At 47.9% G+C, this 24,416-nt stretch overlaps 1 protein-coding gene across 1 annotated transcript in view; it reads right to left on the bottom strand.

Annotated features, from left to right (window-relative positions):
* Window positions 1-24,416, bottom strand: part of EMP2 (epithelial membrane protein 2) — a 39,661-nt gene that overhangs the window by 3,883 nt on the left and 11,362 nt on the right. Inside the window, exons 2-4 of the mRNA XM_029058164.2 lie at window positions 5,193-5,307; window positions 2,052-2,142; window positions 98-244 (exon numbers count right to left, since the gene is read on the bottom strand). Coding sequence (XP_028913997.1) covers window positions 98-244; window positions 2,052-2,142; window positions 5,193-5,270 — 316 coding nt within the window. The 5' untranslated portion in view covers window positions 5,271-5,307. The remainder of the gene's footprint in view (window positions 1-97; window positions 245-2,051; window positions 2,143-5,192; window positions 5,308-24,416) is intronic.

Genomic DNA, 24,416 nt, shown 5'->3' with positions numbered 1-24,416 from the left:
GACACCGAAGGTGGATTTCACTTCCCTCCCTTCAGGGGCCCTGCCCCTCTTTACTAGGACCCTGGAGTTTCCTCGGGCCCGGCACTACTCGACTCACATGACAGCAGCTGGATGATGGATGTTAAAACAAATCTCTCTCCTTGCTTCAGGCGGAAGAGTTGGAGAACGAAGACCAACAGAGCGATACAGCACAGGATGGTAGACAGGATCATCGTGGCTTGAACGGCCTGGAGAGTCTGATAACCTGCAAAACGATTAGAAAATGACCCCTGGGTGTATATAGCATTCACTGTTAGGGGTGGCCCCTGCCCTCGAGAGGCTTACAACCCAAGGGAGATGAGATATAGTAGCAGATGGACCCACATGTGCATGCAAGCTAGGGTGGTTATAATAATAATTATGGTATTTGTTAAGCGCTTACTACGTGCCAGCCAATGTATTAAGCACTGGATAAGCACTTAGTACAGTGCCAAGCACTTAGTACAGTGCTCTGCCAACAGTAAGTACTCAATAAATATGATTGAATGAATGAATATAAGTAAATTGGGTTGGACACAGTCTCTGTGACGCATAGGGCTCACATTCTTAATCCCCCTTTCACAGATGAGGTAACTGAGGCACAGAGAAGTGGCCCAAGGCCACACAGCAGACAAGTAGCAGAGCGGATATTAGAACCCATGGCCTTCTGACTCCCAGGCCTGTACACCATGCTGTTTCCCATCCTGCTTCTGCTTGGCCCGAGTTCTGCCTTGGATGGTGAGGGTAGCTTAAAAGCAAGGTGTCCCGCTAATCTGACTAGCAGACAATTTTGCCCCTAACACCAGAGAAGAGAAACAGCATGGTCCAGTGGAAAGAGCATGGATCTGGGACTCAGAGGACCTGGGTTCTAATCCTGGCTCTGCCTGGCTTGCCTGTTGCATGACCTTGGGCAGGCTACTTAACTTCTCCGGGCCCGTAGAGATTCAATATTTGTTCCTCCTCCCTTTTCAACTGTGATCTCCATGTGGGACAGGGAATGTGTCCCATCTTTACTATCGTATATTTTCCCCATTGCTTAATATAGTTCTTGGCCCATAGAAAAACTTGACAAATATGATTATTATTCGCAGTTGTAGCAGTAAAGTAGGAGTAGTTTTATCAACAGCTCACACTCATTGCGGGAGCAGATTTTCCAAAGACTGCAATTCCACCAAATTCCCGATCTTCAACATGTAAAGATTCTGTTAATCAATGAACTCCCACTCCCCACTAACACTCTCTCATACCCACAATCTTTCCTCGGGTCGACTGGCTCCAGTGGGGACTTTATTTCTAATTATGTGGCTCTCACTAGCGCTCTAGCAATCACTGCTATTTGTCGAGTAATTTTTTTTTTAAATGGTTTTTGTTAAGCACTTACTGTATGTCAGGCAACGTACTAAGCGCTGGGTAGATATAAGATAGTCCGTGTCCCCATGGGGCTCACAGTCTTAAATCCCCGTTTTAAAGATGAGGGAACTGAGGCAACGGAAAAGTTGTGACTTGCCCAAGGTCACGCAGCTGACCCGTGGTGGAGCCGATCAGAGAGTACTCTGAACACAGCTTTGTACTAAGCTTTTGGGAGAGCGTAACGGCTTAAGTAGGGCGATCCCTACCCTCGAGAAGCTTACAGTCTAGCAGATAGGTGCCCTATGACAATGTGAGCCCCAAAGCAGTTAACTGGCATTTGTGCCAAGTGAGTGTCTCACATTCCCTGGAATTCCAGATAGCCAACATTTTTTATCAGTTTAAAAAAACAAAGGATGGAAAACTTGTATGGAGGCAGGTTGCCCCCTCTTCCCCAGACTGTATTGGAGGGAACTGTAAAGTCTGCTGCCAATTCTGATTTCCTGCAGCTCTGCAGCCTCTACTGGCCCCAGTTCATATTTCTAAAGGTGAAAGAGCCTTCGAGCAATTTTGTTTTTGAGGTGCGGGAGAGGGGCTGGTTAAACTGAGAGAAACCTCTACAGTCTTCCTAGAGAAAGTCCCTTTTTGATTAGATTCTATGAGACCCGCCACGCTTTAATACTCACCTTTGTAACTGTCACTGATTTCTGTACAGTTAGTGGAGTTTTGACACAGTCTCCAGAGGTCTGCGTAAAATCCCTCTCCTACCCACCAGGCCTGTAAAAGGCAAAGGAAACAGGAAAGGTTCAGGCCAGGACAAGCCCTGTCTGGATGACTTCTTGGGAAATGAGCAGGATAACTTGAACTTTAACCCTCAGCTACACCAAGGTCCTGGTTATCATTCAACAGATCGATTGTATTTGTTGAGTGCTTAGTGTGTGCAGAGCACAGTACTAAGCGCTTGGGAGAGTACCACAGGACAGAGTTGGTAGACACGTTCCCTGCCCACAATGAGCTTAGAGGCTAGAGGGGGAGACAGACATTAATATAAATAAAATTATGGATCTGTACGTAGGGCTGTGGGACTGAGGGAGGGTTGAATAAAGGATGCAGATCCAAGGTCAAGAGCAACTCAGGAGGGAGTGAGAGAATTGGAATGAGGGCATAGTCGGGGAAGGCCTTTAAGGAGATGTGCTTTTAGAAAGGCCTTGAAAGTGGAGAGAGAGATCATCAGTCGGATATGAAGAGGGAGGGCGTTCCAGGCCAGAGGCAGGATGTGAGCCAGAGGTTGGGGGCAAAGTAGATGAGATCAAGGTACAGAGAGCAGGTTGGCATTAGAGGAGAAAATCTGTGGGCTGGGTTTTGTAAAAAAACAAGAAAGGAGAGGTAGGTGGGGGCAAAGTGATTGAGTGCTTTAACACCTATGGTAAAGAGGTTGTAGTTTTAAAACAGCTGCCCTAGTCTGTGTGAGTTTCAACCGAAGTTAAGCCGCACCCAAGTTGGGTTAGGAAATGAATCCCTCCTTTCAGGCGTTTGAAACTGTGTTCAAAAAATAACATTTTTAGTCACCATCTTGGGGGTTGTGAAATCGCACGCCCCAGTTGAAGGCAGAAAAGCCTAATTTGAAATATTTGGTAAAATTGCATTGTAGACATGTGTTTTAAAGCAGCTCCCAAAACGCCCTGTCCCAACGAAGCCCAGGTTAAAGAGCCGGCCTCTCGAGGGTGGCCCATGGTCAGTGGGCTGCGAATGCCATAGCCATCTGGGTTTAGATGGCTCAGGATTCTTGAGCCCAGAAGCATTTTTCTCTAGACTGTAAACTCGCTGTTGGCCGGGAACACATCCACCAACTCTGTCCTTGTTACACACTGGACCCTCCCAAGAGCTTACTAATAATGGTGGGATTTGTTAAGCGCTTACTATGTGCAGAGCACTGTTCTAAGCGCTGGGGGAGATACAGGGTCATCAGGTTGTCCCACGTGAGGCTCACAGGTAATCCCCATTTTACAGATGAGGTAACTGAGGCCCAGAGAAGTGAAGTGACTTGCCCACAGTCACACAGCTGACAAGTGGCAGAGCTGGGATTCGAACTCATGACCTCTGACTCCCAAGCCCAGGCTCTTTCCACTAAGCCACGCTGCTTACGTGGCCTAGTGAGTGGATAGAGCACAGGCCTGGAAGTCAGAAGGACTTGGTATCTCATCCTGGCTCTGCCTCTTGTCTCCTGTAAGCCCTTGGGCAAGACACTTTGCGCCTTAATTCCCTCATCTGTAAAATGGGGATTAAGACTATGAGCCCCATGTGGGACACGGACTGCGTCCAAACCGATTAGCCTTGTATCTACCCCAGTGCTTAGTACAGTGCCTGGCACAGAATAAGAGCTTAAGGTCACACAACAGACAAGAGGTGGAAGCAGAATTAGAACCCTCGTCCTTCTGACTTCCAGGCCTGTGCTCTATCTACTAGGCCACGCTGCTTCTTGATGATCTACCCCAGTGCTTAGTACAGTGCCTGGCAAATAGTAAGCGCTTAACAAATACCATAGTTGCTGATGTTGCTCTGTAAATAGCAAGTGCTCCATAAATACAACCGATGGGTTTAGGAGATGCTGTAGGATTCTGATGGATGGAGGGTCCCCAGCTTTTGTGCCCTCCTTTATTCTCTGACTTTGGTTCTCACTTTCCACAGCCCTCCATGCTGCTCCACTGTCAGGGGGCATTAGCCTACTCAGTGGTGTAAGCACGTAAGTCCCCGCCCCGTCCCCACCTTCATCTTTGGGCCCCCTCCCCAGAAAGCTACTGAAGCGGGGGACAGAGCAGTTAGGGGGTGCCTGCCCGTATTTGAGGGGGAGAGGGAAACCGGCACCTTTCCCCGACCGTGAACCTGGCATGTCTACCCCTAATCATCCTCCGAAATGCTTCAGGATGAAAGGGAACGGCCGGCCTGCTTCCACACCGACAAAACCAAGAAGTCGGAAGGAAAGAGGAAGTTGTGGTTAAAGCTCATCCAGACTTGACTTTGGCGGATCTGTTCAAGTTCCCAACCTCCCCACGGCCCAGACGGACATCGGGTCAGCGATGGAGTCCGGCTCCTTTCACGGCTATGCTTTGCTTGGCCTAGAACAATTTTTAGCAGTGAAGAAGTCACGGGGATGTGAATACAGTTTCACGAAAAGCCGTTAGCCAAGGGCAGGTTGCCCCTGGACTCAACCCTGGGAGAGCTTGACTTGGGATCCTGTATCCATAGAGGACTCTCAACAAGCGTCACCTGTCACTGATACCAGTGATTGTTTATGCTCCAAATGATTGTGATTTCTTCTTTCAAGAACCGTGCGCTGTGATTCTCAGGAACTTGAGTGGATAACTCAGAGCGGAGAAGTTGTTTTCATTTCACGACGCACACCGTTTACTACACCCGTGACCTTCATTTGTCACCCAGAACAGTCAACTTAGTTAATCCTCGCATGATAAAAACACCACAGGATGACTCACTTGTAACTGACACAGCCCATGTTTTCAGTAAGACGAACAAAGATTTCCAAGAAGACTTGGAAATTCCTGATGTACAAAATAAATTAACCCGAACGATGACTAGTGGTCTAGTAATACAAGTCAGGAGCTAAGAGGAAAATTCCTCATAATGGCCTCGGAGAGGTGACGAGATGCAGCTCCCTTTGGCATGTTTTTCCATCTGCCAAGAAGGGAACTCACCTGAAAGTCAAAACAGCCCGAGATGAGCAGGCTGGGCTCTGGAACCGGAATGCGTGGAATGTGTTGGGAGAGGAGGTTGGGAGGGCTTGTGGGGCCGGGGGGAGCTGAAGAACTTACATTGTCAATGGTAGAGATGAAGAGCAGCGCAGCGGAGGTGATGTGAAACACAATGATGAAAGCCAAGAGCACCAGCATCCTTGCGGTGGAAGGTCACTTCAACGCTGAGAAGAGTCTGTTTTGAGCAAAGGAGAAACAAGCATGATGATGATGGCATTTTTTAAGCGCTTTCTCTGTGCCAACCACTGTATTACGCGCTGGGATAGACACAAAATAATCAGGTTGGACACTGTCCCTGTCCCACGTGGGGCTCCTGTGTTACTACCCACTTTGCAGAGAGCTAAAGCCAACTTTATTCTTCCCCTCTGCAGAGTGGGAAGGCTGTCATGACACCATGGACTTTATGTGGAACCGAATCTGTTGATGCACGTACGCCCGTAGGCACACACCCCCAGCGCAAACGCATGTTACATCTTTATAGCTTTAAATTGTATATTATAAATTATTTACTTGTAATAATGCCTGCCTCCCCCTCTAGACTGTAAACTCGTGGGCAGGGAATGTGTCGGCCAACTCCGTAGTACTCTCCCAAGCGCTTGGTGCAGTGCTCTGCACATACCAAGTGCTCAATAAATGCCCTTGATAATAATAATGTTGGTATTTGTTAAGCGCTTACTATGTGCAGAGCACTGTTCTAAGCGCTGGGGCAGATGCAGGATAATCAGGTTGCCCCACGTGAGGCTCACAGTCTTAATCCCCATTTTACAGATGAGGTAACTGAGGCCCAGAGAAGTGAAGTGACTTGCCCACGGTCACACAGCTGACAAGTGGCAGAGCCGGGATTTGAACCCATGATCTCTGACTCCTTGATCATGATGATGATACACAGCCAACTGAAGAAGCACCACGGCGTAGTGGATAGAGCACGGGCCTGGGAGTCAGAAGCTCATGGGTTCTAATCTCGGCTCCCATACTTGCCTGTTGTGTGACCTCGGGCAAGTCACTTCACTTCTCTGGGTCTCAGTTACCTCATCTGTATAAATGGGGTTTGAGACTGAGCCCCACATGGGGCACGGACTATGTCCCACCCGATTTGCTTGTATCCACCCCAGTGTGTAGAACAGTGCCTGGCATATAGTAAGTATAGAGAAGCAGCGTGGCTTAGTGGAAAGAGCCTGGGCTTGGGAGTCAGAGGTCATGAGTTCGAATCCCGGCTCTGCCACTTGTCAGCTGTGTGACTGTGGGCAAGTCACTTCACTTCTCTGTGCCTCAGTTACCTCATCTGTAAAATGGGGACTAACTGTGAGCCTCACCTGGGACAACCTGATGACCCTGTATCTCCCCCAGCGCTTAGAACAGTGCTCTGCACATAGTAAGCGCTTAACAAATACCAACATTATTACCACCTAAGAAGTATCAGAATGAATTAATTAACTTTCCCAAGTGCAAAGAATGGTGTATCAAATCTTTGGGGACTCGGGGTAGGCTGAGGCATATGAGGAGTTCACTTACCGCAATTCTACTGCTATTACTACTAGAGTCATTTCTGCCTTCTTCCACTTCACACATCTCTCCAACACCTCTGAGCTCAGCATGGTGTGTGGAGTAGGTAGGACAGTTACTGTTTGAGGTTGGCCTTTGTGATATCCATCTTCTTGGTTCCAGAGATACCATCTAACATCTCTAACTTTCCCTCTTGTAGCCCGTTATGGTGTGTTTACCCATGACTTGATCCATAATTTGTTTCAGGTTCCAAAAGTGGAAATCGCTTTTTTTACATAGTATCTGTTATGTGCTTACTGTGTGCCAGGCACTGTACTAAGCACTGGGAGATATAAGCTAATCGGGTTGGATACGGTCCCTGTCCCACGTGGGGCTCACAATTTTCATCCCCATTCTACAGATGAGGTCACTGAGGTACCAAGAGGTGATGTGGCTTGCTCAAACTCATATAGCAGACAGGTGGCAGAGCCGGGATTAGAACCCAGGTCCTTTTGATTCCCAGGCCCGTGCTCTAACTACTAGGCCATGCTGCTTCTCTGCAGCATCACTCCTTGAAATGACTGAAGTTCCAGGTTTCTATTTTACCGATGGTGAAGTCACTGCTCTCCATCCTTCCTAGCTCAGGCTTCCCCACTTCACCCTGGCCTTGTCCCAAAGCAGCGGGGCCTAGTGGATAGAGCACGAGCCTAGAAGTCAGAGGACCTGGGTTCTAGTTCCGGCTCTGCCACTTTCATCTGTATGACCTTGGGGAAGTCACTTCATTTCCCGTCACCGCTGCAGGAGAAGCAGCGTGGCTTAGTGGAAAGAGCACGGGCTTCAGAGTCAGAGTTCATGGGTTCTAATCCCGGCTCCGCCGTCTATCAGCTGTGTGACTTTGGGCAAGGCGCTTAACTTCTTGGTGCCTCAGTGACCTCATCTGTAAAATGGGGATTAAGACTGTGAGTCCCACGTGGGACAACCTGATTCCCTTATATCTACCCCAGAGTTTAGAACAGTGTTTGGCACATAGTAAGTGCTTAACAAATACCATTGTCATTACTTCTCTGTACCTCAATTACCTCATCTGTAAAATGGAGTTTAAGACTGTAAACCCCACGTGGGACAGGGCCTTTGTCCAACTTGATTACTTTGTATCTAGTCCTGCGCTTAGAACAGTGCCTGGCACATAGTGAGCTCTTTACTAGTTCCGGCTCTGCCACTTGTGTGACCTTGGGGAAGTCACTTCATTTCCCGTCACCGTTGTAGGAGAAGCAGCATGGCTTAGCGGAAAGAGCACGGGCTTGGGAGTCAGAGGTTGAAGGTTCTAAACCCTACTCCGCTACTTGTCAGCTGTGTGACTTTGGGCAAACCACTTAACTTCTCTGTGCCTTCGTTCCCTCATCTGTAAAATGGGGATTAAGACTGTGAACCCCATGTGGGACAACTTGATTATCCTGAATCTACCCCAGCGCTTAGAACAGTGCTTGGCACACAGTAAGCGCTTAACAAATACCAGCATTATTATTATTAACAAATACCATGAAAAAACCCAGAAACTGAATGTTGGGTGTTTATTTCCAGCTCCCCAGTGGGCAAGGGAAGGAAAAAAGAAGGATATCCTAATATCCTGACTGGATTATTGCATCAGTCTCCTCTCTGATCTCCCATCCTTCTGTCTCTCCCTGCTTCAGGCTATACTTCACTCCACTGCCCGGATTATCTTTCTACAGAAAGGCTCTGGGCATGTCATTCCCCTCCTCAAAAACCTCCAGTGGTTGCCTATCAACCTTCGCATGAAACAAAAACTCCTCCCTCTTGGCTTCAAAGCTCTCCATCACCTGGCCCCCTCCTACCTCACCTCCCTTCTCTCCTTCTACAGCCCACCCTGTACCCTCTGCTCCTCTGCCGCTCACCTCCTCACTGTGCCTCGTTCTCGCCTGTCCCGTCATTGACCCCTGGCCCCCGTCCTACCTCTGGCCTGGAATGCCCTCCCTCCTCACATCCACCAAACTAGCTCTCTTCGCCTCTTCAAAGCCCTACTGAGAGCTCACCTCCTCCAGGAGGCCTTCTCAGACTGAACCCTCCCTTTCCCTCTGCCCTCTCTCCCTCTGCTCTACCCCCTTCCCTTCCCCGCCCCACAGCACTTGTGTACATTTGTATATATTATTTATTACTCTATTTTATTAATGATGTGTATATATCTATGATTCCATTTATCTATTTTGATGGTATTGATGCCTGACTACTTGTTTTGTTTTGTTGTCTGTCTCCCCCTTTTAGACTATGAGCCTGTTGTTGGGCAGGGACTGTCTCTATCTGTTGCCGAATTGTACATTCCAAGCACTTAGTACAGTGCTCTGCACACAGTAAGCGTGCAATAAATACGTCTGAATGAAAGTATTACAGTGCTTGGAATGGCTACCCCTAATGAGAACTCTCATACTCAAGCAGCATAATCTAGTGGAAGTAGAACAGGCCTGAGAGTCAGAGGACCTAGGTTCGAATCCTGCCTCTGACACTTGTTTGCTGTATGACCATGGACAAGTCACTTAGCTTCTCTGTGCCTCAGTTTCCTCATCTGTAAAATGCAGATTCATGCCTGTTGTCCCTCCATCTTGGGCTATGAGCCCCATATGGGACAGGGACTTTGTCCAACCTGATTAATTACTGTTTATCTACCAAAGTGCTTAGCATAGTGCTTGATACATAATAAGCACTTAACTATTATAATTATAATAATAACCATTACAATCCACTTGCAGAGCTGTACCTGCTGTCGTATTCCTCAGGGGTTTGGCGAATAGTTGAGAGGACCAGTGGCTGGAAAGAATTTATTAAGAAGGAATTCTCTTCTCTCTCCTCTCTTTCTCTCTCTTTTTCTCCCTCTATCCCTCTGTCTCTTTCTCTCACATTGTTTCTCCTTTCCCCAAACAGTGAGCTCCAAGCTGGATTTTGGGCCCAGGGAGGGTTCTTGAATATTTGTCTCCTCTCCTACAAAACAGCATGATTTCTACTTGGCACAGAACTGGGTGGGAAGACCTGACTAAAACACCATTTTTGTTATTATTATTATTATCATTATATTTGATACCCCAAGTCACATCAGCCACATCTATCACTTAGGTAACTGCTCACCTTAATTCATTCTCAAAACTTATGCAGATTCAATGATTCAATTGCACAGTCCGTGTTTATCTTGATTACTCTGTAAACATTTTGATGTCTGTCTCCCCCATCAGAAGGGAAGCCCCTTATAGACAGGGAATATGTCACTTGCGTGTTTTGGGCTTTCCATGCATTACACCTAGTGGGTAGTCAATCCATTCTACCACTGCTACTAGAGAAAGAAATTAGAGAGCAAGTGTGTAGGAAAAGGATCATATTCTATCTTTGATGTCCTTAGATCACTTTCTAGGCAAGTAATTTGGAAATTAGCCAAAAAAAAATTGAGGGACAATTACCTATCATCCTTCAGACCAGAAAAAAGTTATAGTTCAAGTACAAAGTGAGTACTCAAACCGACTATCAGGAAACTAAAAAATTCAATAGTATTTATTGAGCGCTTACTATGTGCAGAGCACTGTACTAAGCACTTGGAATGTACAATTTGATAACAGATAGAGACAATCCCTGGGTTCACCCTTCCGGAGAACCTAAATATTGAGAACGAGCCATTAATCCATGAAAACCACTCTATCGAATGTGTCAGGCCAGAAAGAGACCTTGCTATGTTATGGTAAACCATGACTGACAAGACCTAACTTTCCCTGATTTATTATATGAGGAGCTCAATAAATTTTAAGATATGAGAATAGGCTTATAGCTGTTTTATCTTGTTTTTGGAAAAGACCCTTCACCAGCACTGAGAAACAGACAGAGAAAAAGAGGGAGAGGGAGAGAGAGAAATCTTTTCAAGGAGAAAACCACAATCTCATTCCATTCTTCTGAACCAGAGCTGAGACTTGGCCAGATTCCAGAGAGTCGCTTTGTGAGATTTTAACTCTAGAAAATTTGTGTGATTGCCCTTGTCTGTGGAATAGAACATCAAGGCAATTTAAGATAAAAGCTTTGTACTGCACATTGTATTATTGTCATTTGAAAGCATTTCTATTGTTTTTGCCTTCCTAATACCTGATAGTTTTTTGTGTCATGATTAGTCTTGCCCCTTGCTGTCCTTTCAACCCCCTTTTAATTACTAAAAGTTTCATAAACTGTGTTTTCGAGATCCACTGTGTCCTCGACTCTCTGAACATTGTGCTGCTCCACTAGAATTTCCTTTTTTGAGGTGGGCTGGTCTCCGAGGAAACCTGGACCAGTCTCTGCAGAACAGCTTTCCTCAGTCCATCCCACCCCCACTTTTTTGTTTTTTAAATGATATTTGCTAATCGCATACTATGTGCCAGGCACTGTACTAAACCCTGGGGTGGATACAAGATAATCAGGTTGGACGCTGACCCTGTCCCACGCAGGGCACACAATCTTAATCTCCATTTTATAATAATAATAATTATTATGGTATTTGTTAAGCACTTACTGTGTGCCAAGCACTCTTCTAAGCACTGGAGTACGTACAACGTAATCAGGTTGGACACAGTCCCTGTCCCACAGAGGGCTCACAGTCTTAACCCCCAATTTATAATAATAATAATAATTATGGTATTTGTTAAGCGCTTACTAGGTGCCAAGCAGTGTTCTAAGCCCTGGGGTAGATACGAGGTCATCAGGTTGTCCCATGTGGGGCTCAGTCTTAATCCCCATTTTACAGATGAGGTAATTGAGGCACTGAGAAGTTAAGTGGCTTGCCGAAGGTCACATGGCAGACAAGTGGCGGAGCCAGGATTAGAACCCACGTCTTCTGACTCCCAAGCCCGGGGGCTTTTTCCACTAAGTCAAGCTGTGCACTGCTTCCGTGAAGAGGTAACAGGCCCAGAGAAGTGAAGTGACTTGCCCATGTGACACAACAGACAAGTGGTGGAGCCGGGACCAGAACCCAGGTCATCTGAATCCCGGGCCCATGTTTTTTCCACTAGGCCCCGCCGTTTCTCAGTAAAGCCCCCTCCTGACTGTGTCCTCTGATGACGCTCTGACCTTGCACCTGGAAACTGAGTGAGCCCTGCAAGTCTCTCCCTTTCCCCTTCCTCCCTCCGACCCCTCACAAAACTGCTCTCAGTTTTGGCAGCTGGAAATTGTTACCCAGATTGCCTGGCTGCCTCACCAGCCTGCACCACTAACTACCAGTTCAGGCCACCGCCCAGAGAAAGGGACCTAGACACGAACTGGTTTTGCGGGTCTCCCCAGTCACAGGGTCACCCGATGGTGTTCCCTCAACTGGAATCCCGAACCAGCCCTCTTTGCTTCCGGTAGACAAATTTTTTCTTCCTGACTCAGTCAGTAGCACTCACAAGGCTGCCACAGATAATAATAATAATAATAATTATTATGGTATTTGTTAAGTACTTACTACGTTCCAGGCACTGTACTTAGTGCTGGAGTGGATACAGGCAAATCGGGTGGGACACAGTCCCTATCCCATGCGGGGCTCACAGTTTCAATCCCCATTTTACAGATGAGGGAACTGAGGCCCAGAGAAGCAAAATGACTTGCCCAAGGTCACACAGCAGATAAGTGGAGGATTCTGGATTAGAACTCATGACCTTCTGACTCCCAGGCCCATGCTCTATCCTCTAAGCCATGCTGTTTCTGAAGTTCTATTTTTTTATGGTATCTGTTTACTTACTATGTGCTATGCTTAGAACAGTGCTTGGCACACAGTAAGCGCTTAACAAATACCATTATTATTATTACTACGCACTGGGATAGATGCAAGCTAATCGGGTTGGCAAGTCAAGTTCCACATGAGGCTCACAGTCTAAATGTCCATTTTACAGATGAGGTAACTGAGGCCCAGAGAAGTGAAGCGACCTGCTTGAGGTCACACAGCGGACGAAGCCGGGATTAGAACACCGGCCCTTCTGACTCCCAGGCCTGTGCTCTATCCATTAGGCCATGCTGTTTCTGAAGTTCTATTTTTTTATGGTATCTGTTTACTCTATTTACTTACTATGTGCTATGCTTAGAACAGTGCTTGGCACATAGTAAGGGCTTAACAAATACCATTATTATTATTATTATTACTACGCACTGAGGTAGATGCAAGCTAATCGGGTTGGCAAGTCAAGTTCCACATGAGGCTCACAGTCTAAATGTCCATTTTACAGATGAGGTAACTGAGGCCCAGAGAAGTGAAGCGACTTGCCCGAGGTCACACAGCAGACGAAGCCGGTTTTAGAACACAGGCCCTTCTGACTCCCAGGCCCGTGCTCTATCCACTAGGCCACGCTGCTTCCCTGTTGTAAGGCCTCCTTAGAGACATTCTTGGTCCCACCCTCTCTCCCTCCCCCAGCTGCTCCCTTCTCCCCGGCTTGGCCTCTGCCCCATCCCCTCGTGCAGATTCAGCAGCGGGGGCCGGACTGGGGAGCCAACAGAAAGAACATCCAGGACGACACTCTGCTGACACCATTAGCCCTCTGCCCCGATTGCTTTTTCCTAAATGCAGCCACAGCCCAGAGCTCCAGAGGCATAAACCCACAATGTGTGGGAGATAAACTTGCTACGCAGGGAGATCTCTCTTTAGTGGTTCCAACTCTGAAAGGGAGCCCTGGCTCCCGGTCTAAAAGAAAACAAGGTTTTCCTGAAGGAAATCAGGCAGCGGGTTTAACTAGCTGGCACCTCGGCCTCTCCCTTAATTTCCTCTTTGTCGGGTCTTCACCAGAGCAGAAGGGAGGGGTGGAGCATATTAAGTTTGGGACACTGGTAAAATGTGGGCTGAGCCATGGTAAATTTTGTGGGGAGAATGGAATTTGAGTCACTATTCTCCAGACTTTGCTCCTGTATTCATTGTTATGGCGTTGGCGTCATTACGGATGAACTCAGATGGTTCCTTTGAAGGCGCCGTAACCAAGGAGGAGGGAGAAGGCTCCTGCTGGTATCTCAGGGGGAGAATCTGGCCACTTTCAACATCAATCATCCAATCAGTAGTGATTCACTGAGCGCTTACTGTGTGCCTAGCATTGTATTTGGTGCTTGGGGAAGTCCAATATAGTAGAGTTGGTGGACACGATCGCTGCGCTCCAATATTCGCCTCACAGCACTTTGGTGCCTATTAATTTCCCCTAACTCTAATTTACTTTATAATATCTGTCTCCCACTTTACACCTGGGCAACGTCCAGTGGTTTCCCAGCCACCTCCATATCATGCAGAAACTCCTTATCATCGTCTTTAAAGCACTCAGTCGCCTTGCCCGCTCCTAACACTAATTAAACGTGGAGGTTGCCCATGGTGTAAAGTGGGAGACAGATATAAAGTAAATTAGAGTTAGGAGAAATGAATATGTGCCAAAGTACTGTAGGGCTGGGGGTGAGGTGAATAGCAAGTACTTTAGGGGGGCAAATCCAGGTGGATAGGGGAAATGAGGACTTAGGGAAGGCCTTTCGGAGGAGATATGGTTTTAGGATGGCTTTGAAGGTGGGGAGAGTGGTGGTCTATCGGATTTGAAGCAGGAGGGAGTTCCAGGCCAGAGGAAGGATGAGGGCAAGGGGTGGGGAGCAGATATTCGAGATTGAGATATAGTAAGTTGGCATTAGAGGAGCAAAGAGTACAGACCGGATTGCGGTAGGCGATATCTCTGTTGGCAGGGACCATGTCTACCAATTCTGTTATACTGTACGCTCCCAAGCACTTCATACAGCGCTCTTAATACGACTGATTGATCGCTTGATTGAAATCAGGGAGGTAAGTTAGGAGGGGGCAAGGCGACTGAGTGCTTTAAAGCCGATGACAAGGAGTTTCTGCATGATATAGAGGTGGCTGGGCAACCAATGGAGGTTTTTGAGGAATGGGGAGACATGGGCCTAACAGATTTTCTGAAAAATGATTCAGGGAGAAGAGTGAGGCATGGACTGGAGTGGGGGGTGACAGGAGGCAAGGAGTTCAGCGAGGAGGCTGATACAGAAGTCAAAGTGGGATACAAATGCTTGGACCAGCGTAGTAACAGTCTGGATGAATCAATCGATCGTATTTATTGAGCGCTTACTATGTGCAGAGCACTGTCTAAGCACTTGGGAGAGTACAATACAACGGAATAAGCAGACGTTCCCTGCCCATAACGAGCTGGAGAGGAAGGGGTGGATTCTCGAGAGGTTGTGAAGGTAGAATCGACGGGATTTGGGGACAGACTGAACGTTGCCAGGCCTGATCCAAATCCTAGCACCAGGAGCAGTCAGTCAGGTGTCTCCGGGAAACTCTTTAGAAACCCAGTGAATGATACGATCTTTCGTTAAGCAATTTACGTTTCAGGACTCTTCCTTGTGAATGAAATAATAATGATATCTTGATTTGAACGACACTCTTCTTTACCCAAAGCACTTTCACATCAATTATTTCCAAAGGACTTTCACTTGGGTGATCTCATTTTATCCTCCCTCCATCTCTGTGAGACAGGGAGGGGCAGGGATAATCATCATCCCCATTTTACAGGTGAGGAAACTGAAGCCCAGAGAAGCTAAATTACAGGTCCATCATTCTCCAGCAAGGGGAAGGCAGGTCTTCCAACCCCCAATATTGCCCTTTCCACTGTTACTAGGGAAAGGAGGAAGGGTCCTTGCTCTGACACTTTTACTCTTGAAATTTCCAGCAATTCACTGTGGTTCCAATCCAGAAAGCAAAGCAACCACACGTTGACATCACATTGCTCCCTCCCCTACAGCTTGTCCCAAGTGTGTTTACCGCAAGAAAAGGAGCCGGGAATTGGACGCTTCATTTTTGTTTTGTTTTTTGTTTTTATGTTATTTGTTAAACATTTTCTGTGTATCAAAGATTGGTGTAGGTACAAGTTAATTAGGGCAAACACAGTCCCTGTCCTGCATGGACATTCTAAGTAGGAGGGAGAACAGGTATCCCCATTTTACAGTTGAGGAAACCAAGGTGCAGAGAAGTGAAGTGACTTACCCAAGGCCACAAAGCAACAGTTGGCAGAGCCAGAATTAGAACCCAGATCCTTCTCGCTCCCCTGTCTGAGCTCTATCCTCTAGGCCACACTTCTTCCTTGCCAGAGGAATCCAAGCTGTATATGCAAGTTGACCCTAGCAAACTCTTGTAGTGACCCTACTCTTCCTTTCATTGAGTCAGGCTAATTACAGCCAGGTCGAGAAGGGCAATCTGATCATAAATACCATGACAGAAATGAACATAAAATCTTCCAAGTGGGGTATTTCTCCACCTAAGAGTCCAGGAGAAGACTTGATTTAAATTTCTACGGACCCTAGACCTGGTCAGAGAGGGAAGGAACCTCACAAGGGAGAGGCTCAAACCTTTCATTCATTCATTCATTCATTCAATCATATTTATTGAGCGCTTACTGTGACGAGTCACACTGAGGGGCCTAGGGGGTCCCTGCTCCCTGCCCTCTACTTAATAATAAGAATAAGAATAATTATTATTATTATGGTATTTGTTAAGCACTTACTATGTGCCAGGCACTGTACTAAGCACTGGAGTGGATACGAGTAAATCAGATACAAGCAAAACTGGGTTAGTGACTACTGTCCACGTGAGGTTTATAATCTCAATCTCCATTTTACAGATGAGGTAGCTGATGCACAGAGAAGTGAAGTGACTTGCCCAAGGCCACACAGCAGACAAGTGGCAGAGCTAGGATTAGAACGCATGCCCTTCTGACTCCCAGGCCCATGCTCTATCTACTATGCCATGCTGCTTCTCTTCTGACTGAACGTCCAGGGCAGTGGAGTCCACTCCTCCGGTTCCAAAGCCCCCTCATCATTATGGTACTGGGTAAGTGCTTACTATGTGCCAAGCAATGTACTAAGCGCTGGGGTAGGTACAAGTTAATCAGGTTGGATACAATCCCTGTCCCACATGGGGCTCACAGTCTTAATCCCCATTTTACAGATGATGTAACTGAAGTCCAGAGAAGTGAAGTGCCTTGCCTAAGGTCACACAGCAGACAAGTGGCGGAGCCAGGATTAGAACCCAGCTCCTTCTGATTCCTAGGCCCGGGCTCTATTCAGTAGGCCAGGGCCGCTTCCCTAGTGCAGCAAAGAGACTCCTGTCTCCCTGCTCAGAAATGAATCAATCATACTTACTGAGTGCAAAGCACTGTTCTAAGCACTTGGGAGAGTACAATGTAAGAGAGTTTTTTAGTTTAAGTAGCATTTGTTAAGCACTTACTGTACTAAGCACTGGGGTAGATACAAACTAATCAGGTTGGACACAGTCCATGCCCCAGATGGGCCTCACAGTCTTCATCCCCATTTTACAGATGACGTAAGTGAGGCCCAGAGAAATGGAGTGACTTGTCCAAGGTCACCCAGAAGACAAGTGGCAGAATGGGGATTAGAAACCAGCTCCTTCTGACTCTCAGGCCCGGGCTCTAACACTGCTCCTCACTCAGCTGCTGTTTCCCACTCACAACGAGCTTACGGTCTAGAGGACGGAGGCGTCGGGGCAGGCTACTGGCTGGATGTCTGGAGGTTGGCCAGGGACCCTGAGCATCAGACCAGGAAGTCCAGCACCAGTCACGTAGACAGAGAGGTCTCTCTGGGACCAGGAACCCAATGCTGCCTCTTCCTCCTCCTCTTTTTCCCTCTCCTCCTCCTCACCAGTCAAGCGTCGGCCCCAAAGACAATTACAGGGAGCCAAACTGTGGAATGTGGCAGTCTTACACTTTGAACTCAAAGCAGAGGTCTAGTTCCTGGCATCATTGGGAATGAGCTTTTCCCCAGGGGCAGCCCCAGAAGGGACCAGGAACATCCAGCAGATGTTCTGCCTCCAAAAGACTTCAGGCGGCAGATTGAGGAGGCGGGGTGGCGCTGGGGCGGAGGAGGGGCCCTTTCTGATGTCTGAATTAGATCCTTTCATCTGTTGCTCTTCCTTTCCCGACGTCCAGCTTCACCACAGGAAATGGGCAGCAGGCTGACCTCCTCAGAGGTCACAGCTCGGTCACTTACTGCGTTTACTCGATGCCCATGTGTCCCCACAGCTGGGAGAGATTCAACAGAATGTCCCAAGCACTTAGTACAGTGCTCTGCACCCAGTAAGCACTCAATATACAATTGAATGAATAACTGAAAGACTATTACCCAGCTGTCCTCTGGACTGTAAACTCATTGTGGGCAGGGAATGTGTCTGTTAGATTGTTGCGTTCTACCCTTCCAAGATGCTAGTACTTTTCTCGGCAATACAACCGATTGGTTGATTGACTGATGTTCCGGGCCTGACGTCTGTTTTGATAGATCCTAGATCCAGAAAAGCGAACACCATCGGATGCAACTGTTCTCTGGTCAGCCAGGGACTCATTTTAATAATAATAATGATGACGGTATTTGTTAAGTGTTTACTATGTGCCAAGCACTGTTCTGAGCACTGGGGTAGATACTGCCACTTGTCAGCTGTGTGACTGTGGGCAAGTCACTTCACTTCTCTGTGACTCAGTTACCTCATCTGCAAAATGGGGATTAAGACTGTGAGCCTCACGTGGGACAACCTGCTGACCCTGTATCTTCCCCAGCGCTTAGAGCAGTGCTCCGCACATAGTAAGCGCTTAACAAATACCAACATTATTATTATCATTACAAGGTAATCACGTTGTCCCACGTGGGGCTCACACTTAATTCCCATTTTACAGATGAGTAACTGAGGCATAGAGAAGTTAAGTGGCTTGTCCAAGGCCACTCAGCAGACAAGTGACTGAGGCGGGATTAGAAGCACATCCTATGACTCCCAAGCCCATTTTGTTCGCTTTCTCCTAACTCTCTATTTGTCCTGTCAGAAATCCAAATGAGGCTCAGTTCTGATAGCTGTGAAGTGGAAAGGCTCAATCTAGAACGCAAAGAGCTCACAATTTACACATTATCTGCAGGCTTCAAGCAAAGCAGTAGGTTTATTATTAGTGGTCAGATCTTCTTTCTTCTTTAGTGTTTGTTACGTATCAGTCGCATTGGGTCAGAGAGACTCTGAAGCGTCTCCTTCTAACAATAATAATAATAATAATGGAACTTGTTAAGGGCTTACTATGTGCCAAGCACTATTCTAAGCGCTGGGGTAGATACAAGTTAGTCTGGACACAGTTCCTGTCCCACATGGGGCTCAAGCTCTTAATCCCCATTTTACAGATGAGGTAACTGAGGCCCAGAGAAGTGAAATGACTTGCCCAAGGTGACACAGCAGACATGTGACAGAGCCGGGATTAGAAACCGGGTCCTTCTGACTCCCAGGGTTGTGCTCTATCAACTAAAGCCACGCTGCTTCTCAATCGTCACGCTGCTTCTCAATTACCCTGGTACAGGGTTCGACACTCAATACATTCATTCGATCGTATTTGGTGAGCGCTTACTGTGTGCAGAGCACTGTACTAAGCGCTTGGAAAGTACAATTCGGCAACAGATAGAGACAATCCCTGCCCACAACGGGAATGCATCGGATGGACCTCCTACAGCCTCTAATGCTTTTCTTTCCTGAAAGCCACTGACTCTGAGTTATCTCCCTTTGGGCCTCCACCCTCACAGAGCAGGGAATTCAGCCAACAAGGGGCATGCTGGAAATGAGCCAAGAGGTCACCATTGTTTGTACCACACCCCTCCCCTTCCTCAGTCAATCCATCAATGACCTCCCTTCCTCCTCTCTCGCCCCGCTCCGGTCTATTCTTCACTCCGCTGCCCGGCTCATCTTCCTGCAGAAACGATCTGGGCATGTCACTCCCCTTCTTAAACAACTCCAGTGGTTGCCTATCGACCTCCGCTCCAAACAAAAACTCCTCACTCTAGGCTTCAAGGCTCTCCATCACCTTGCCCCTTCCTACCTCTCCTCCCTTCTCTCTTTCTACCACCCACCCCGCACGCTCCGCTCCTCTGCCGCCCACCTCCTCGCCGTCCCTCGGTCTCGCCTATCCCGCCGTCGACCCCTGGGTCACGTCCTCCCGCGGTCCTGGAACGCCCTCCCTCCTCACCTCCGCCAAACTGATTCTCTTTCCCTCTTCAAAACCTTACTTAAAAATCACCTCCTCCAAGAGGCCTTCCCAGACTGAGCTCCTCTTCCCCCTCTACTCCCTCTGCCATCCCCCCTTTACCTCTCCGCAGCTAAAGCCTCATTTTCCCCTTTTCCCTCTGCTCCTCCACCTCTCCCTTCCCATCCCCACAGCACTGTACCCGTCCGCTCAACTGTATATATTTTCGTTACCCTATTTATTTTGTTAATGAATTGTACATCGCCTCGATTCTATTTAGTTGCCATTGTTTTTACGAGATGTTCTTCCCCTTGACGCTGTTTAGTGCCATTGTTCTTGTCTGTCCGTCTCCCCCGATTAGACTGTAAGCCCGTCAAACGGCAGGGACTGTCTCTATCTGTTGCCGACTTGTTCATCCCAAGCGCTTAGTACAGTGCTCTGCACATAGTAAGCGCTCAATAAATACTATTGAATGAATGAATGAAGAACCGTAATACTAATAATAATTGTGGTATTTAGTTTGCACTTACTATGCGTCAAGCACAAGATAATCAGGTGGGACACTGTCTCTGTCCCACAGAAGACTCAATCTAAATTAGGGGGAGAACAGGCCATTTAATCCCCATTTTCCAGATGAGGAAACTGGGGCACTAAGTTAAGTTAGTTGAAAGAGCGCGGTCTTGGGAGTCAGAGGTCGTGGGTTCTAATCCCAGCTCTGCCACCTATCAGCTGTGTGTCTTTGGGCAAATCACTTAACTTCTCTGTGCCTTAGTTACCTCATCTGGAAAATGGGGATTAAGACTGTGAGCCCCATGTGGGACAAGCTGATTACCTTTATCTACCCCAGCGCTTAGAACAGTTCTTGGCACATAGTAAGCATTTAAAATTATTATTATTATTATTTTGTGATGCCTGAGGTCACCCAGCCGGCAAGTGGCAGAGCAGGGATTAGAACTCAGTTTTCCCAGCTCTCAGCCCATGCTCTCTCCACTAGGCCATGTTGCTTTTCTGTATTAAGTGATTGTCAGAGTATTATGAGGCAAACGGGTCTGTCCCCCGCTCTGGACTGTAAGCTCGTTGTGGGCAGGGAATGTGTCTGTTATATTGTCGTCTCGCAAGCACTTAGTACAGTGCTCTGCACACAGCGAGGGCTCAATAACGGCTCCACCCAAACGGCTACCTTACTGCTACGGGCTCTCGTTATATCCCGGCTAGACTACTGTGTCAGCCTTCTCTCTGATCTCCCTTCCTCCTCTCTCGCCCCACTCCGGTCTATTCTTCACTCCGCTGCCCGGCTCATCTTCCCGCAGAAACGATCTGGGCATGTCACTCCCCTTCTTAAACAACTCCAGTGGTTGTCTATCAACCTCCGCTCCAAACAAAAACTCCTCACTCTAGGCTTCGAGGCTGTCCATCACCTTGCCCATTCCTACCTCTCCTCCCTTCTCTCTTTCTACCGCCCACCCCGCACGCTCCGCTCCTCCGCCGCCCACCTCCTCACCGTCCCTCGGACTCACCCATCCCGCCGTCGACCCTCGGGCCACGTCCTCCCGCGGTCCCGGAACGCCCTCCCTCCTCACCTCCGCCAAACTGATTCTCTTCCCCTCTTCAAAACCCTAGTTAAAACTCACCTCCTCCAAGAGGCCTTCCCAGACTGAGCTCCTCCTCTCCCTCTACTCCCTCTACCACCCCCCCTTCACCTCTCCGCAGCTTAACTCTCTTTTCCCCTCATGTCCCTCTGCTCCTCCCCCTCTCCCTTCCCATCCCCTCGGCACTGTACTCGTCTGCTCGACTGTATATATTTTCATTACCCTATTTATTTTGTTAATGAAATGTACATCGCCTCGATTCTATTTAGTTGCCATTGTTTTTATGAGATGTTCTTCCCCTTGACTCTATTTATTGCCACTGTTCTCGTCTGTCCGTCTCCCCCGATTAGACCGTAAGCCCTTCAAACGGCAGGGACTGTCTCTATCTGTTGCCGACTTGTTCATTCCCAGCGCTTAGTACAGTGTTCTGCACATAGTAAGCGCTCAATAAATACTATTGAATAAACGTGATTGGCTAACATAATACCTGTCCCCAAGAAACCTTCAATGTCCACCTGCAGGAAGAGAGTCCAGAGGCAGAGGAGTTTCCCACCCAAACAAACTGGCCCCTTCTCCCAATTCTGTCTGGCTCATTCCAGTTCCAAGAAGTCAACTGCGTCTCTGCAGCCTGGAGTCCTCTTTGTCACAGCCAGTAGCGCTTTTTTCCAGAGGCCCAGCTTTCCCCTCTCCATCTCTCTCTTCACGATGAATAATTTTAATAATAACTGTGGTATTTGTTAAGTGCTTACTATGTGTCAAGCACTGTACTAAGTGCTGGAGTAAATACAATATAATAATAATAATTTTGGCATTCGTTAATGCTTACTCTGTGTCAGTCACTGTACTAAGCACTGGGGTGGATATGAGAAAACTGAGTTGGACACAGACCCTTGGCCCACGTGGGGCTCACAATCTCAATCCCCATTTCATAGTTGAGTTATCTGAGGCACAGAGAAGTGAAGTGACTTGCCAAGGTCACACAGCAGACAAGTAGCGGAGATGGGATTAGAAGCCATGACCTTCTGACTCCCAGGCCCGTGCTCTATCCACTATGCCATGCCGCTTCTCTTCATGATCGGGTCCCCGAAGGGGTTTCCAGTCTAAGTAAAATGGGGATGAAGACTGTGAGCTCCATCTGCGACACGGACTTAGTCCAAACTGATTAGCTTGTATGGACCCAAGTGCTTAGTACAGAGTCTGGCACTTAGTAAATGATTGACATACACCTACCATTAAAAGAAAAAGTGGGAGGGAGAGCAGGTACTGAATATCCATTTTGCAGATGAGGGAACTGAAGAGAAGTTAAGTGACTTACTCAAGGTCACTGAGCAGGTAAGTCACTTAGCCCAGGTCCTCTGACTCCCAGGCCCATGTGCTTTCCACTAGGCCGTGCTCTTTCTCCGCATGGGCATTTTTTGGAACCGGAACTATCCCAGGAGACTCCAGCATTTCCCCATTGCTAAGATCAGCTCAGAAAACCACCCAGAGGATAATCGATAAACAGTTTTTACTGAGCCCTTCCTGAGTGCAGAGCACTGTACGAAGTTCTTGGGGGAGTACGATAGTAGACACGGCCCCTGCCCTCAAGGAGCTTCTAATGATGATCGCTGGTTGCATCTGTGGATCGCCCAGACTCTCCAAACCTTCGCTCTACCCTCCAAAACAGAGTATCGGCTGATCTCACCAAGAAAACGGGGGAATGAAAGGATGGTGGGGAGAAAGGAAGAAGCTACTTGAAAGATGTTTGTAGGCTGAAAAAACTGAGGAGAGGAATCATGTCTACCCATTCTTCTGAGCTGTGTTCTTTGAAGTGCTACATACAGTCCTCTGCAGGCAGTAGGTGCTCAATAAATAGTATCGAATGATTACCCTCTGGGTTCTTCCCTGAGGCGGCCCTGCCTCTGGGGGACACCGAGGCCAAGTGGAACAGTTTTCTGGACAGATGTCTTGTTGGAAGCCTTCCAGTTCTAACAAATGTGAGAGCTGGAGATTCCTCAATTGATTCCAATATCATTCATTCAATCAAGCATATTTTTTAAGCACTTACTTTGTACAGATCACTGTATTAAGCGCTTGGGAGAGTAAAATACAACAATAAACAGACATATTCCCACAATGATCTTAGAGTCTAGATGGGGGGAGACAAATTTTAATAGAGATAAATAAATTACAGTTATGTACATATGTACTATGGGGCTGGGAAGGGGGATGAATGAAGGGAGCAAGTCAAGGCGATGCAGAAGGGAGTGGGAGAAAAGGAAAGGGGGGCTTACTCAGGGAAGGCCTCTTGGAGGAGATGTGCCCTCAGTAAGGCTTTGAAGAGTAATCTGGAGAGTATTTGTCAGATTTGAGGAAGGAGGACATTCCAGGGCAGAGGCAGGATGTGGGCCAGGAGTCGGCGGCGGGATAGACAAGATCGAGGAACAGTGAGAAGGTCAGCAACAGAGGAGCGAAGCGTGTGTCGGGGGGGGGGGGTGATGTAAACTTCATAACATAGCCCTGCAAATACCACACCGCTCCATCTATAGCTAAACCAATTGCCAAGGTCCAGGTTCCCAGCCCAGCCTCTGGGAAACCAATCCAGGTACATTTGGGCAAAGTAGGTCTCCTTTTTGGGGTACAGAGCCAGTGGATTACATCCGGTGCCCACTTTTCCCTGCTTCGCCAGAGACTTCTCTACCCCCGGAGTCTCCGAGAAATCCCAAACTTCCAGGTGCTTGGTTCAGTGGGACAGGAAGTTGGCCCATACCCGGCCCGTCCGGATTCCCCGTTGGTATTTCTGGCTCCTCGGGCCAAGAGAAGGCAGCGATGCCCGGGTAGGCGTGGTTTCCAAGGAGCAGGGTGGTCAATGAGGACAGCTGATCCATCGAGGTGGCTTCCCATTTTCCACAGTTGGCTGCGGGCTCTACCAACTCCTCTAGGCAGTTATTATCGGAGGATTTCACATTCAATCACCCAGTGAACTCTCCTTTCCCTCGTCCCTGCCAGCAGATCGAAAACGATGTGAGCACAATGGGTGAGCCACCCACCATGTGCCGGACCTTCCCCATCTTCCCATCACTCTGATCTGACGGTTCGTCCTCTCCGCCTCACTTGCTCACGGCTCCCAGATTGCTCCCCGCACCTTATACGACCACGACCACTATTGATGTGAGCTGACCACACCATGCTCCCTTCCTCTCCCCTCTGTCCAG

The sequence above is a fragment of the Ornithorhynchus anatinus genome, chromosome 2 (assembly GCF_004115215.2).
Source record: "Ornithorhynchus anatinus isolate Pmale09 chromosome 2, mOrnAna1.pri.v4, whole genome shotgun sequence".
In the NCBI taxonomy this organism is placed as follows: Eukaryota; Metazoa; Chordata; class Mammalia; order Monotremata; family Ornithorhynchidae; genus Ornithorhynchus; species Ornithorhynchus anatinus.
This window is presented reverse-complemented; position numbering and strand designations above follow the sequence as displayed.